The 15,185-nt window shown below is 40.6% G+C and overlaps 2 protein-coding genes across 3 annotated transcripts; one reads left to right on the top strand and one right to left on the bottom strand.

Moving 5' to 3' along the window:
• Positions 1 to 1,274: 1,274 nt before the first annotated feature.
• On the top strand, positions 1,275 to 5,099 carry fam174b (family with sequence similarity 174 member B). Of its 2 annotated transcripts, none has more exons than XM_037451256.2 (4): positions 1,275 to 1,397; positions 2,455 to 3,207; positions 3,973 to 4,104; positions 4,873 to 5,099. In XM_037451256.2, exons 2-4 carry the CDS (start codon positions 2,930 to 2,932, stop codon positions 4,874 to 4,876), a joined length of 414 nt encoding a protein of 137 aa, XP_037307153.1. In that variant the 5' UTR covers positions 1,275 to 1,397; positions 2,455 to 2,929; the 3' UTR covers positions 4,877 to 5,099. The 2 variants fall into 2 exon arrangements, with proteins under 2 accessions (XP_037307153.1, XP_037307154.1); XM_037451257.2 differs by having other exon boundaries at positions 1,290 to 1,397; positions 2,572 to 3,207.
• A 1,962-nt stretch (positions 5,100 to 7,061) lies between these two features.
• On the bottom strand, positions 7,062 to 15,185 carry st8sia2 (ST8 alpha-N-acetyl-neuraminide alpha-2,8-sialyltransferase 2). The gene is made up of 6 exons (XM_037451255.2): positions 14,901 to 15,185; positions 13,509 to 13,565; positions 12,981 to 13,109; positions 12,634 to 12,891; positions 10,497 to 10,790; positions 7,062 to 8,640 (listed from the first exon to the last, which is right to left on the bottom strand). The coding sequence occupies exons 1-6, from the start codon at positions 14,996 to 14,998 to the stop codon at positions 8,364 to 8,366; spliced, it is 1,113 nt and encodes a 370-aa protein (XP_037307152.1). The 5' UTR covers positions 14,999 to 15,185; the 3' UTR covers positions 7,062 to 8,363.

The raw sequence follows: 15,185 nt of genomic DNA, 5'->3' as shown, positions 1-15,185 counted from the left end.
ATACAGCATTTAACATGAAACTTTTTCTTGTCATATTTTGAAAGCGTAAATGCAGCCATTTGTTAACCTTTAGTGTGGCAGAAATGTGTGGCTCAAAAACACAATAACAGGCAGCATCACATCAATGGGGGTTTTATTTCAGGTTTGCCTAGACGTTATTTTAAACTGTAAAACATAAGAGCAGGTAAGCTGGGTTCTTTTGTTTGTTTTCTGATTATCTAGACAAATGGTTGTGTATACTGGTTTGGTCAATGTTGCTGCACAAACAGTGGAGAATAATGGGGAGGCAAGCCCAGGACTTATAGGCCTTGAAGGGACTAGAGAATCACGTTTCAAATGAATCAAGTATTGTCAACTTCAAAAACCTCCCAAACACAACCTTTGGCTTCTTAGGTCATTTTTGTTCCAATGTCGAGGCTTATACATTCTCTTAAACAATATATTAATTTGTCTTTTTCCTCTCTGCACTTTACACGAACATTGACTAAGAAACAAAACACATAAGCCGGTTTGAAGCACTGTAACCTGATCACGTGATCACATTCAAAGCTGCTTCTCTGTGCAAAGTGCAGGCCGTCCTCTCAGAATGTGACAACCCGCTTTAGCTTTAGATCTGTAGCTTCCTTTGTAAGGATCAAAAGATAAATAGCGTTGCCAAATTAACCCTCAACATAGTGTCCAAGGACTTTCTGGCCTTGCGTTCATGTTTGTGTACAGTATGTCCCTCGTTTCCTCTCCTGCTCTATATGCTCAACAGTCAGTGCTGAATTCTGACCTGTGCAGCAAAGGAACATTTCTGTTGTTATTTTGTGCTGCCATCTAGTGGGCTCTGATTGGCTCTCGCATACAGGAGGGCAGGGGAGAGACAGCATGAACCATGGCTACACGGAAATATGATCATTCAAAAGGTTTACACGTGGTGAGACTGAAGTCACCGTACCCACTAGACACCAGAGGGATTATTTGTAGTGGCAAATTGAATTGTTATTTTACTTTTTCAAAAGCACTATTCAGATTGTACACCCATAAGCCTGGTGAAAATATAAATGCAGATTGCATAAATCGTGGCTCTGTGTGTGTCTGAGTGAGTGAGACCAGGACAAAGCTTTTCTTTGTGTTTGCGTTATTCCTATATATTTGCACATTAGTGGTCAATTGATTGCTAATGAATTGGTTGTCTGGGGAATATTTTCCCTTTCGATCTTTGTTCTGAGAGTCTGATGTCCTTGGAAAAATGTGTTTGCTGTGGCCCACGTGCAAACTGATAAATGCTGCCTTCACATACGGTTGGAAACTTAACAGTCCACTCCAAATGTTCTCTGAGAGAACGTCAGACCGGTTGACTTGCACCCAAGCCTTCATAATGGGATCTGGTCACTGTGTCAGCGAAAGTCAAGGTATTGTACTATTTACAATTATTAGACCTAAACATCTTTACTATTTTCAATGTTTTGTCATTAAAAACAAAGTAGTGTAATGCAACACTGTGTTGGCTGTAGGGTTGCGTCTGTTCAGCTGAATAAATAATGCAACTGCAAGACTTTTGACAACTCAGTGATCACTGATATTAAACAAATTAAATCAAGAAATGTAGATTTCATTACCCTGAATTGTATACCTGGTAGTATGTGAGATTGACTAATTGTATTTAACACTTCTCAATTGCATACCACAAACAAATTATACAATAGTAAGGACTTTCCTATACTCCTATTTTTATTTGTATATATTAATATTCCTGTTCTTAAATATTTTTATAGACTAGACATAGCCATTTCTTCTTATACAAGTAAAGGTGCAGAGGTGGAATACAATCAAGTACGTTCACTTAAGTATCGTATTAAATTACAATTTAAGAACTACTTTACTTTAGTATTTCCACTTTATACTTCTATTCCTCTGGATTTTACCCCAAATTGTAGTTTTTCTTTAGTTCACATAACTCCACAGCATAATATTAGCTACTTATACTTGCATCTTGGATTATTAGTATGTGGCAACTGTGGTTCAGAGGTAGAATATTGCCCAGCTCCAACCTCAAATTGCTCCCTTCGGCTGTACCTTTAGATATGAATGAGTTAGTTGCAACGGACCCGATAGCCTCTTCCATCAGTGCATGAATAGGTGAATGGGTGAATGACTCTCAGCAGTTTATCAAAATACAACATACAAGTTAAGGATTTAATCTGGATGTATGATTATGGATGAAAGCTACCGAGCAGTTTATAAGAATAAAATATTTAAAAAATATGTATAGAAAGTAGCCTCAACTTTATCATGATTCTTTTATTTTATAGTATTTCTACTGTATTCAAAGTATTGCTATATTTAGCAATAGCAGCCTAAAATAGCACTTCCCCCTCCACTAGGTCGGGTCTATCCTAATACTTAATACCGAAATGTGTGATTCATCATATTCTATTCCCTTCTATTCTTCTATTATTATTCACATAGTCATCAAACATAAGCCAGTGCAACCAACGGTCGACTTGTTGACGGCAGGCCTCTGGGCGTTAGGAAGTACGAGGCGTCCGTGAAAGCAGCACCGGCTCTCATACGTCTCCTCTTCAGCACCGGCAGCAGAGGGCCAGCCTGCAGAGCCCTTCCGGAGGCGGATAATCCCCATCTCTGCCTTCCACTCGTCCTAATGCGAACCGGAAGGATTGCTATAACTCACACGGAGGGGTAATGCGTTTAGAAGCAAAAGCAAGTTACGTCCTAGAGGTTCCCCACCAGGAGAAGCTTGGACCGGGGCGGAGATGGATATGTCTGCGTTTCGCGTGATCGTGTGAATATCGGAATCTACCAATGATAAGCCGACTTTCCATAATATGACAGCTGCTGTCGCATTTCATCTACTTTTCAGAAACTAGTGAAACAGCGATCTGCTTGCTGTTTTTTTGTTTTTTTGCATCATTATCCCAGCACCATGGTGACGTATAATCTAATATTAACTCTGGTTTTCGCGGCTCTTTGGAGGGTCGGCGCAGAGCCACAAACACATCCTTCGTCTACGATGCAGTTTAATACAACATCACCATCAGTTATCAGCAAAGGCGGAGAGCTGCCTCATAATGTCACCGATGCCGCCGTGGGCTCCCGGATTTCATCTCTAATGACTCACCTTCCAACTCTGAAAACCATCGTAATTTGCATGTGCGTGTTGACAGCTGCTCTCATCACGTGCCTGGTCGTCAGAGTAGTCAGGTACGCAGGTTGGTCTGTTGCATTAGACGGTGGTATGATAAGCAAGCATCACAAGGACGCAGTCACAATGTACAGATCACGGTATAAATGCCCGGTTATTGTTCACCGTTAAGTTATTGATTAAGAGCACGTGGTTGCAGAAGTGTGGGCCTGTTAATAGTATTCTGGTGGGAAGGCACTAAGCAACCTCATGGTGCAATGTGTAGGCTATTTTGTGTCCTGATGTGTCTGTGACCATATGTGAAGGGTGTCTTTTACTAAATCCTCATCCATATAGCTCTGCATTCGCCACAGGATGTATTTTAAGTTCACTGTCATCATATTTCACATTACTGCTGCAATATTCTTTTTGCAGATGAATCAGTTGCCTTTCCTGGTTAATCAGTAGATATTTTAGTTAATAAAATACCAGAAAATAGTGAAAATGGCCTTCACAAGTTCCAAGAGTTCAATGTAATGTCTTCAGATTGCTTTGCAAAGATATATAACAGGAAAAAGCATATTCAATCATGATTTGAACATTTCAAACCAAAGAATGCTCACACACAAATGTTGGCAATATGTTTTCAATTATTATTGATAGAATTATTGTTTCACTTTTTAATGTGAGGAAACGATTGATTTGAGGCTGTAAGATGCCACCACTTAAGTCTTCACAGTGTGGGAGAAAAAAGGTGTAAAGCTGACGTTGTTTATTCAGTTGGACAAATCTGTGAGATTTTATTTCTGCCAATTTCATGTTTGGCAACTTTATCTTTCCCAAAGATCCGGCAGACGAATGAGAAAAACCAGGAAATATGACATAATGACGACACCTGCTGAGCGTGTGGAGATGGCCCCTCTTAATGAGGAGAACGATGATGAGGATGACTCGACCCTCTTCGATGTCAAATACAGGTTTGTTTGTTTTTTAATAGAAAATAGTCAATGTTATCTTCAGATCGGCGAACACTTTCTTCAGTTCCTACTGATCAAATGAGAACAACTTCATCCTATTTAGAGTGGTGATAGAGTGACACGGGAGGGCGAATTCACTCTATTGATACTAGTTCCCTTCTGTGGCACTCTATTGCATTTACCCCATTGTGGTAATTGTATGCTTTCAAAATTGGTTGAATGAACTTGTCTTACTTTTCCTCAATCCCTCTTCTTATCTCATGTTTTACCTTCATGGAAATTTTTTTCCTTGATTTTCCTAATACAATGAATCTATCGACTCCGATTTGACTATCACATGTTGCTGTGTGGCCCCATAGTTGTGACAAAGTTCGTTCAGTGCCAGTAGGGCAGATGTCCAACTGCTTTTAGTAAACTTCTATTTGCCTTCATATTAAGAAGTAATGCGATCCAGCACAAAACTACAGCAGCAGAATACAAATATTTAAGTATGCCTTTAAAAGGTGTATTTGCTGCTTGAGCTTCTTAAAGGAAGTTGCTATTTTAAAGAAATGTTGTAGTAGGTCTGATCTGATGTCGATGTTCGGTTTCACCCTTTCCGTCCTCTCCATTGTTCTTCAACACACAACCATTTCCTCTAAGAAAGATATGCCGTCCTGTTTACCTGACATTCTCGACATCCAAGTCAGACCGGAATTTGCTTGGGAATATTTCCTCCTCACCATGGTGGTAGTGGTAACAACTGTGACTTTCCATTTTCTTCTGCAGGTGAATCCCAGCATGGACATCAATATTTGATACCTCCTGTTTTCCACGGAAATTGATTTCCTGTTTTTTTGTGTAGTTCAAGTCTCATCAGATCAGATACTTACACTGCTTGTGCATGGCTTTAGTTTGTGTTAACCCCCATGGATATCATTTTTTGTCGCTTTACGGCTGCTTCCATCATATGACCCAAATTGCCTGCACAAATTTTTCTAATAGTAAGATTAGAAGGACATTTAAAAAAAAATGACATTCTTTGTCAATGATATATATATATCATCAAATTATAACCTGCGACCTGTAAAAATGTGCAGAATTTGAAAAATCTGTTGATATACAGCAATTGATTTTTTAAAAACTCAAATTTAATACCAAATATATTTCTATCTACTAACCACTTTGTTGCGCATTCACACTGCTGAAGGGGTGTGTCCTTTCTGTATGTACAAACTAAGTATACATTATTTTTTACTGTATGTTCTAGACGTTCCTGTTTTTCTGCTACGAGCAGTTTTCGGTGTTCTAATTGGTTTAAAGGTTCAAATGATAGATCCAGGGTATATTTGTGAGGGGTTTATGAAATACAACCGTTTGCTATGAGTGTGAATGCTGTAGTCTGTTGTGATCAAGTGTGCTCAATCATGTGACATTGTTGTGTTTAATCAAGCAACGACTGAACATCATCAAGTGCAGTATTTAACTTGTTTATCTTCTTTCTTAATAACAATCTGGCATCTCTTGTTTGTGATATGTAGAAAATGGAAGGTCTCCCACAATAATTTCTACTAAAGGCTCACTGAGTCCTAATGTCTAACTAGAAATTGACTGATTTCCCCTCTGTAGAGTTGCTTCTCTGTGCCGTACAAGTGCTGCTGAATAATCACATGAATAAAGTGTTCCTTCAAGTAGCAACACTGGTTTTGACTCGTGGGTTTGACCTCTGTGTGCACCCTTAATCGAGTTAAAGTAAACAAAACCTGTTGCCGAATACAACTAGAAAAGGTATGTGCATTAAATTGGGAATGAGGGTGTTTAGGTGACTTTATGTTTTAATGAAAACTGTTGTTGGATTGAGTGCACTGGGGCTTAGAGCTGTGTATCATTGACAAGCAGCCCTTACTAAAAGAAAACATCGTAATTCCCCACTCGTACAACTCTTTCTTTCAAGTTGTTAGAAACAAAGTAATTGACATTTACAAAAGACTGAATATATTTCTTGTTGATGTTGGATATAAAAGCGACCTGGAGGGTTGTGGTTGGAATAATTTCTGAATCAAACCGTTCAACTTGTTTTTGATATAATGATCTCATCGGTCTGCTGTCTCGTGTCATAGTTCAGACTAAATGACCACTTTTTGTTTCAGTATTTTGTCATGTTTTATTTAGGTTTTTCACTGTATGTGCAGAAAAGTACAGACCCTTTGTTGTGCGTCTGCTTTTGTCTCAGAAGAGTGTGTCACCCATGTGCAGCTATGCTTTTGCATTGTGGAAACATCTTTTATTTTATATTTACTTGTGGAAAAACCCTGCTCATCTACAGAGGCCGATTGTATACTTTTACTACAACTTAATCATTTGCTGCAGACATTTCCTGTTGTAAAATACTTAAAGTAATTGTGGTAGCTTTTTGAAGACTGTAGCTAATTTCCCTAAACCCACATCTGAAGCAAAAAAACTGTTGATGTGTGTGTGTCCATAACTGTGTTCTCTGTTGGCATTTTGTTGAAAACACTACCGGAAAAAAAATCTGCAGGTGTGAGGCGTAACTTGTTTTCCATTATGAATTTTTGTGTCTTCTTTTTCAGAAAATTATTCACACATTTTACTGTTTCCGTTTTTGCCGAGCTCAGAGAAGCTGTCACAAATAAACCTTTTCATTGCCTCAGCCTGCCAGCTCTATTCTTAACTTTATACTTTACAAGTCGACTGCCGCGTGAAAAAAACATGAACAAATCACGTGGCTGGAAGCGCAAGACACGCTGACTGTTTATCCAAAGAGAGGAATAAATCCAATTTTGGGTAATTATTAAAAGAAGCATTTTGTCTCGAAGAAATTCTTAAAAAGCAAATATCAAGACAACTTCTATAAAACCTAAAAACTAGACTTTGAGACATCAAAGAAAAACACAATCCAAACTTTTGACTGATGTTTAACTAGTTTGACAAATCAGCCTGATACGGCCTTTGAATAAATAGATATTTTGTGTCTGTTATTACTAAGTGACATTATTGAGACAGTCATGTGACTTTTTCCATCTGTTTCATCATGTTAAGAATGACTTGAATAAACATTTTATTTCTGGGATTGTGAATGGTACAATGGTTTAATTTATTGATTATTAATATCATTATTATGGGCACAAAATACAATAAAAATCCACAAACATCTGCATCAACCTTTATTGGTTGAAGTACTAACCCAAACTCTCTACAGAAGTATAACTCATACGTCATTTTAAATAGATAAAGGCATACGCGTTATCGGTCTCTACTGCTGAAACGTCTCCTAACTTCAACTATAAATTCATTTAAAGCACATTATGAGGTTAATTTCTTACAGCTTTTACCACCAATACATTCATTTCATTTGAAAAAAAAGCTAAGCTCTTCTTACTACCAAAACATGGCTACAACCTGACCTCAGTCTAGTGCAGTGGTGCAGGAGAAGAGCTGGTATTCTTTGAGAAAAGTTCACATTGTGAGTTTACATCCGCCTGACTCTGCAAACATTCCTATGTGAACAGCTGGTGCCTCCGTTCCTTCATTCGGCTCTCAGGGTAACTAACCTTATCACTTGGCAGCTCTGGTTGACTTGACCTTTGGAATTTTTTGCTTCTGAATAACCTGTTTTACACCGGGGACCTTATAAGAATATAGAAAAGAATATACAAAAGCGTAAAATGTTCTCTGACAAAGAAAACTTTTCACGTCAGTGGAACGTCATGTCAAACAAATATTGACCAACAATTGTTCTCCCTGATTATTAAGTGCTCACATTTTGTAGCCCAATAAGTGTCTCACAGGAGCCAATAATTGAGCTGCTCTTTGTGACGTTGACATGCTGGATGAATAACAACGCACCTGTAATACAGCCCTGTTCACAAATGTATCGTTGATTAACAGCATCTAAAAATGTGTCCTACTTAACCATACTGGAAACATGTTATAAAGTCAATGAAACTTTTAGAGTGGTCCATTTCAGTAAAATAAAGGGCTAAGAGATGAGAGTATCTCCGTGTAAAAAAGGGCCTCATTATTGTAAAGGCTGCCATAGAAATCTAATTAAAAAGGTAAAATACACCAGTTAAACAAGTCACTAAAAGAGCTTGAAATAGAAAAAGTTCATTTACTTTTCCAGTTGCCGAAAATAAGTTAATTCAAGTTTCATAAAAGTACGGTTACGAGAAGATGGTTTGTGTGAAGTCCGCCCCAAGTGGTTTCCGCGGTGATCCTTCGAGTTGGTTGCTCTGCTGCTCCTTCTGCGGCCTCCTCTCTCAGCCACAGGTGTCAGTGTGGAGCCGGAGCGCCCCCTGTCTGTGCAACGCGCTCAGCGTCCTGAATTCCAAAGGCATGGTGTGAGGACTGGAGCTGGACGTGTACTCGTACTTCAGAGTGTCGTAGTAGTGGTACTTGGCCGGTTTTCCCTGCGGGTCGTGCCGGAAGGGCCAGAAGCCGTAAAGATGGATTTCTTCACAGAAGCGAGTGGCCATCGTGTACATGAGGAGCCCAGTGGTGGGACGTTTTATGTGGACATTGTTGGTTAACCAATACCTGTTGACAAAGACAAATTGTGCATCCAATTAATCAATAATAATATATCAATAACATATCTTCTTCATCTTGAAACTTTTGCAGCCATCTGCACAGTGAACAAATAACGTTTATGTGTCTTGGATCTGCACTTCATTGGCAGAGATTTCACTGAATGTTTCTTTACAAACTGGCACGGTTGTGCACACTTGCATCCTTCTACTTCTTCTACTGTTGTGACCGTGAAATGCCGGCTGATGCCCTCGGGAGCAGCTCCAGGGACAGGTGGTCGGACGTTACCTTGCCCCTCCTTCATTTTTCTTTCCAGTCACTCGTCTATTTCTCCTGCCTCGAGGCTACTGCTGCTTCCTCAGGCTGTGCACTCGGTGGTTGGTGAGGAAGGTCACATTGAGATGCAGATGTTGTACTATAAGCAGTTTGTGTGACATGAAGGGCAAAAACTCTGTAGGGCTGGTTTACAGTCCAACCAAACACTACAGCAGGCATTCTACCAAGCAGAGGAGACGGCCTAACCGGTGAAATGGTCTGATGTGGCATTTGGGTGGAGTGACTATGAGTAGATACTTTTTTGCACATAAATGCTTTGAAGCTCAGTCTTACTGAGAAAATTACAAGGTCAGTGGGAGTATTCATCAGACACCAAATGAAAAAATGAAAAAAAGCATTGGATTTATTTCAAAAAAGGTTTCAGGTGAATCGTTTTTTCATATAAAAATAATGGCCCAGTTCCACCGCTCTGCAATTAGAGTGTTAGTTGGGGCATAGACTGACCAGCGGTTGTTGGGCTTTTTCATTAAATCAGGAAAGAACCAGAGCACAGCGTGTTTGTGATGAGAGAGGCAAGGAGAGCAACAAAAATTGCTCAGAGCCTTAAGGCAATGAATGCTGTATTTCAAAGATCTGCCAAAAAAACTCAGCAAAAATCGTCAAGTTCTAAAATATGTCAACAAAATAAGGGTTATCAAAATAGAATTGTCCTATTATACCACAGCTTAACAGTATATGTATGAATATTGACATATCTAAACAACAGAATTGGATAAAAAGAAGTGAGCTGCATTATGTGATATCCACTTTTTGTAGACTTCAGCTGGTTGCTTGGTAACCTCACTGTGAGGACACGGCTACGGGAACTCACTGCACCGGGCTTTTGTTTAAGAAGAAATTGCCAAAGTAAGTCCCAGTAAAAGCTAATGACTTTGCCAAAAGTCTCTGTCTTACTCTGTTTTCTGCCATGATTCAAACGTGCAAATGCACTAAATGGTAAATATGTATTACACATACTAAATATTTAAGACGTTGTCCTTTAGTCCTCACAAAGCCACCACTTTTATATACTCCTTCCTCTTGTCACATGTTCTATTCATTGTCTAATTTCTGCTTGTGAGCAAATTAAACAAAGAAACAATGTGATAATGAGAGCTGTTGGGCCTAGGTCTTACTAATTTGAAATGAGCCGGCTCAGCTTTTCCACACTAAGCTCATCTCCTCACTCCTGCTTCTTACTTAAAACACAAACTTGAGATTAGTTTTAGCGACCATCTAAGCCAACGCTCCAACTCAAGAAAACCAATAAGTGCATATCCCAAAATGTTTCACCAGTTGGTTGAAGAGCCTAGATAATTGTTCCTAGCACAGCACATGTCTACTTGACCTTCATTTCCTAATGGCTCCAGGTGCACAATGAGAGAAGACAGGCCCAGTAGCGTTCTCGCACCCGCTGCCTCAGGACATCTGCCTGTAAAGCTCTGTTTAAGAATAGCCACCAGGGATACAGATTAGAGGGAGCCAACCCCCCTTTAAGCACACCGCTCACAAGTGATCTTAACCCGGGAACAGCCCGGTCAGCCTCTTACCCTCTGACGGCGTGGAGAAGGCGCAGCGAGGGGAAGGCGGTGCGTACGTCCACGGTGTGCGACAGGATGAGGCGAAGGGCCCACTCCACGCGCTCCTCTCCCCCCTTGGCCATGAAGGCCGGAATCCACAGCACGCTGCCGCTGAGGCTTTGCAGCCGCCGCAGGAACCGGTCCCTCCACTCGTCGCTGACCAGGTCCTGGAAGGCACGCTGCACTACCGAAGGGTTCATGGTCACCAAGTTGGTCCGCCGCCCCACGTCCCGAGAGAAGTCCTCCACTGGTGCTAGGTTACACCTGAGAGAAAGCAAAGCGCGCCGCTCATTTTCAAAGTGGGAAATGGCAATGGGAAATGATTTCCTTTGTCTGGTTTCTCTCTTTCTCTCTCAGATTTGAGCATCTCTACCACACACACAAAGCTACATTTTCTAAATGAAGAAAAAAACATGCTGAGCTTCCAACACAGCTTCAAAAACCCACTTGGTATATAAATAGGGGAGGGGACAGGTCTGTAGCATGATAGCTGACACGTCTAACTCAGTTCAGAGTCACTGACGGATAAAGATTTGACATCACACACATAGCGGGCGCTTAAAAGCATTTCATAAAAGAATATGAAGACAACTTGTTAGTTTTAGTATTCCCCTTAAATCTACGCTCTATCTGTTTATGTCCTCAAGCTAGTCAGACTTTTTGCCCCACAGAATTCACTACCAAGAGTGAAACAGAGCAGAAATACAAGTGAAATTCTGCAGAAAAGCCTGCTGCTAACCTAGTCCTTCAAGTAAATACCAAAAAATCCTGGTTAGACGGTAATTATCTTCATGATGAGGCAACTCTATTCTCTGTGTGGAAGGGAAACAAAGCATCAGTGCCCGTTTTTAATAGCTTAACATCTAATTTGAAACTTGTGGTCACCGTCCAGTGTGAACTTATGAGTATGCAAAACAACACAATTAATTTAACTAAGTTTCATCCAAAAACTCCAAATCTTCAGGAATAGATGCATGATTTCCACTAGACGGTAACCATTACAGCTTAATGGTTACTGTCAATATACTATTTAGGAATAGGTTCAAAGAGAAAACATGGCAAATATGCACCATCAGCAGACTGATCTATTGGTAAAAGGTCGAATAAATTGCTCCAGGATGCCAAATTGTTCCATTATATCATAACACTCTTGAACCCAAAATACTGTTCACCTAATCTGTGGGAACCCACCATGGGACAAAGAGCTATTTTTAGCCGAGGCATTATCTCTGTATCGGATATGTGAATGTCAAGAGAAAATTCCTCAGCTTCTCAAAATGTCACATCCCCCTTTGTCTGTCTTCAGCCAACTATCAGCGCCGTGGCCCCGCGTTATGATCCTGCTGCTGTGGTCTGGAAATCGTGACCCCTCCTCACCAAGACGAGATTCTCCCCACTTCAGAATAAGAAAAGGACACAAAAAAGGATCTTGAGGCCTATTTAGCTACCGATCAATTAGCTCAATGAGGTGCTATCACAGAGGGCTACTCTCTGCTCCATTGATACAGCAACATTAAAATCATTGATTTATTAGAGGCTCACAGTGGTTCGCTCTGCATGGTTTGTCAGATTGTTCTGCTCTATATTTGTTTTTCTTTTACATATTTTATTATAATACGGCCACAGACGGGTTTATTTTCCTCCAATAACAAGTGAATAATGATGAATAAGCCACTCAGCGACTCCTTAAACACGAGAAAGAGCCCGCTGATGGCTTCCTAAACACAATGAATGGGAGCAGGACCCCTGAAAGCACTGGTGTTTCTCTAAAAGGCACAATGTGCTTCAGTTGGATGCAGAGGCCTTTTTGAAAATGTCAGTGTAATGTTTAATCATATATTTAATTGCTCTCAGTCTGGCTGCTCATTTCCAACTTTAAATCACTAAAAGGCAGTTTATTCAAAAGTGCATGTAATATATTTCCAGGTGTGTGAGCAACTCTAAACCAGAGTAAAATGGAGAAAGTGATTATCATTCCAATGTGAATTATACTCTAATTCCTATTCATTTCAATACCGGTACAATTAGAATCACAACTCATTTATTCCGAGTGGAGGCTTTCCAAACCTGTAATCACTGATAACATTTCTGAGAAGAAAAAAAATACCTGATAACAAAGTCATGCGAGTCGATGTCGGGTCCACAGCTGCTGTTCAGTAGAATCCCAGAGTTTCCCACAATGGCACAACGTCTGTGATGTTGGTTCTTCATGGGCGATATAGTCGGCAAAAGACGATATAGATTTTCTGAGATGTTAGTGGTGCTGTGGGGATCAAACACATAGTGGATGATATCTCCTGGTTTCAGTGTGCCCTTTAGAATCGAGATGTCCCTCTCCGGATCGAGAAACCTCAGAATATTCTTTCTGTGAAAAGAGAAAACACACACTAGGATGTGAAAGACTGTGCTGAGTGGAGCGTGAAACAAGATAATGGCGCAGAGTGCTGAGTTTGCCTGATGAGGTTGGAGAGGGTCTTGTTGAAGATCCAGTTGTCGGCAGTGTTATTGTAGCTTGAACTGGAATGATTTGAATCTTTGCTCGGTCTTGTCGGAGCCGTCGGATCCACGTGCGCTGCAGCCTTTCTAAATGAGAACGGAAAGTGGTGTCATTGACACGTCGTTGTTGATATTTAAAGTTGTGATCAATAAACAACTCTCACTTCAAATCCGAATTATTCATCCACCGCTTTCTTTAGGCGAAATTGACATGGCTGCAATGAGTTCAACATCAAGTTGATGTTATTTACTATTTCATCCAGCGTAATTCTTTTCTTATCACATGATACCGCCGCATTGATGGGTATTTATAGCAGCTGCCTTCTCAAAAGTAATGAGACGCTCACTGCGAATGACTCACTGTGAAGGCTGCAAAGGACTAAAATGCCCAATGGCAACTATAAAAAGGAAATGTAAAGACCAGTGAGCTCTGCACTGGTGCTCTACAGCTATACGCATGAGTGTAGAGATAATTGGATCGCAGACCTGTGCGGTTTAGGGATGAGCCGATGTAACTTCATCTTCTCTGAATGTCCGGTATTTCTACAAGGGGAAAAAAGATGGTTTATATTGAATTATGAATCACACACTGCAACACAAAGGCTTGGTTGAAAATGGACTGATTATTAGAGTCCTTCCTGTAATCATATAGCAATAATGCACCCACTTCCTTCAATCCCATGCCCTGTGCTTCCGTCGTTTCAGAAGAAAATAAAGGTGGGATAGCATCCATCAAGGTATTTTTAAAGCAATGCACCATGGGCCCATTTTCTGATGTAATGAGGAGAAATGGGGCCTAATGGAGCCTGTAGGATATTAAAAAATGAATTGACGACCAGGTTCATAAATTAACTATAGATAAAATGCATTTAGTGTACAACAAATACTTTTGATTTTAACTGTTCACCCCAAGATGTCTCCCGTCTGTCTGGTGTTTCTTCATTATTTGAACACAACAAGCCCCATATACTTAAAGGAGCAATCCTACCAAAAGGATCTTTTATAAAATGGCGTATACACCATGCAACCAACATGCATTCATAGTAAACATACTGAATTATTTAAATGATGACCTTGTGGCAAAACAATGACAAGCTCTCAGTGAAAAACTGCTCCTCTGACAGAGCGGTTCTCACTCATTTTACAATCCTGGTGCCTTTAAATATATTGTTACAATCGTGTTATGCAGAAGTTGAATTAGTTCTGGTCGTCCTCTCACATCACAAACCAATATGACCTCAATACAACGTGAGCCACAGCCAAGTAATTGCATTCAACGCAAAATGTTCTTGCTGAAAGGCAGATGTGATTATTCCGAAAGCTGCACAGAGCAATATAACAAACCACATCTTAAAGTGTAGTGATAATGAGGAGAGGTAGAGAGGGATGTTGCACCTTCAAGGTCTGCACGGCTGGTTTTTACATTTGACACAATTTATTCTAGTCCTCAGTTAAGAATGTATTTCTGCAGGTCAAATACAAGTGGGGCATGAGGATGTCTGCAGCAGAGCTCAACATTTCAAGGAGTGCAAATGAAAAAGAAAAAAGAGGAAAGCTTCGTTTGTTTCCAATCGGTTGCCCCCCTCCCCAAACCTGTCTGAGTCTACTCCTATACTGAAAATGTATCCCATCCCGCATGCAGGCTGCTGCAAGACAAATAGCCTAATCCCTGGAGACCCCGGGACAGCTGCTGCTGCTGCACCCAAGTGTTACAAAAAGAAGCCAAGCACCCATTGTGTACTTACGTCCAATAACGAGAACCTCTTTTATGTCACTCAGTTATTTCTTTTTCACCCCCGCCGTCACTTCAACCTTAATAGGAAACAACCTGCCGGACAAGAATACAATGGACACACACACACGTATAGTTCTACTTACGGTGTTTCTTCCTCCACTTCTGCGACATCATCAATGATCAAAACCACAGCCAGCAGCGTTACGAAGCCGAACAACAACGTACGGAATACAAGCGACATGGTTGAGGGCTGGGGAGGGAGAGAGCGAGAGAGAGAGAGAGAGAGAGAGAGGGGGGGGGGGTGCAGCCTGGAGTCCCTCCTTTCTGCAAACACTGCGTTACATTAGTCTCCTCGTGTTTCCCATTTATCAATCCGAGATGCGCTCAGCCATCTCTCGCTTATTGTTCTCATCGCCGGAGCCGGACAG

Source organism: Pungitius pungitius, chromosome 6, assembly GCF_949316345.1.
Source record: "Pungitius pungitius chromosome 6, fPunPun2.1, whole genome shotgun sequence".
Taxonomy (NCBI): Eukaryota; Metazoa; Chordata; class Actinopteri; order Perciformes; family Gasterosteidae; genus Pungitius; species Pungitius pungitius.
The sequence above is the reverse complement of the archived record's forward strand: the minus strand, read 5'-3'. Positions and strand labels throughout refer to the sequence as shown.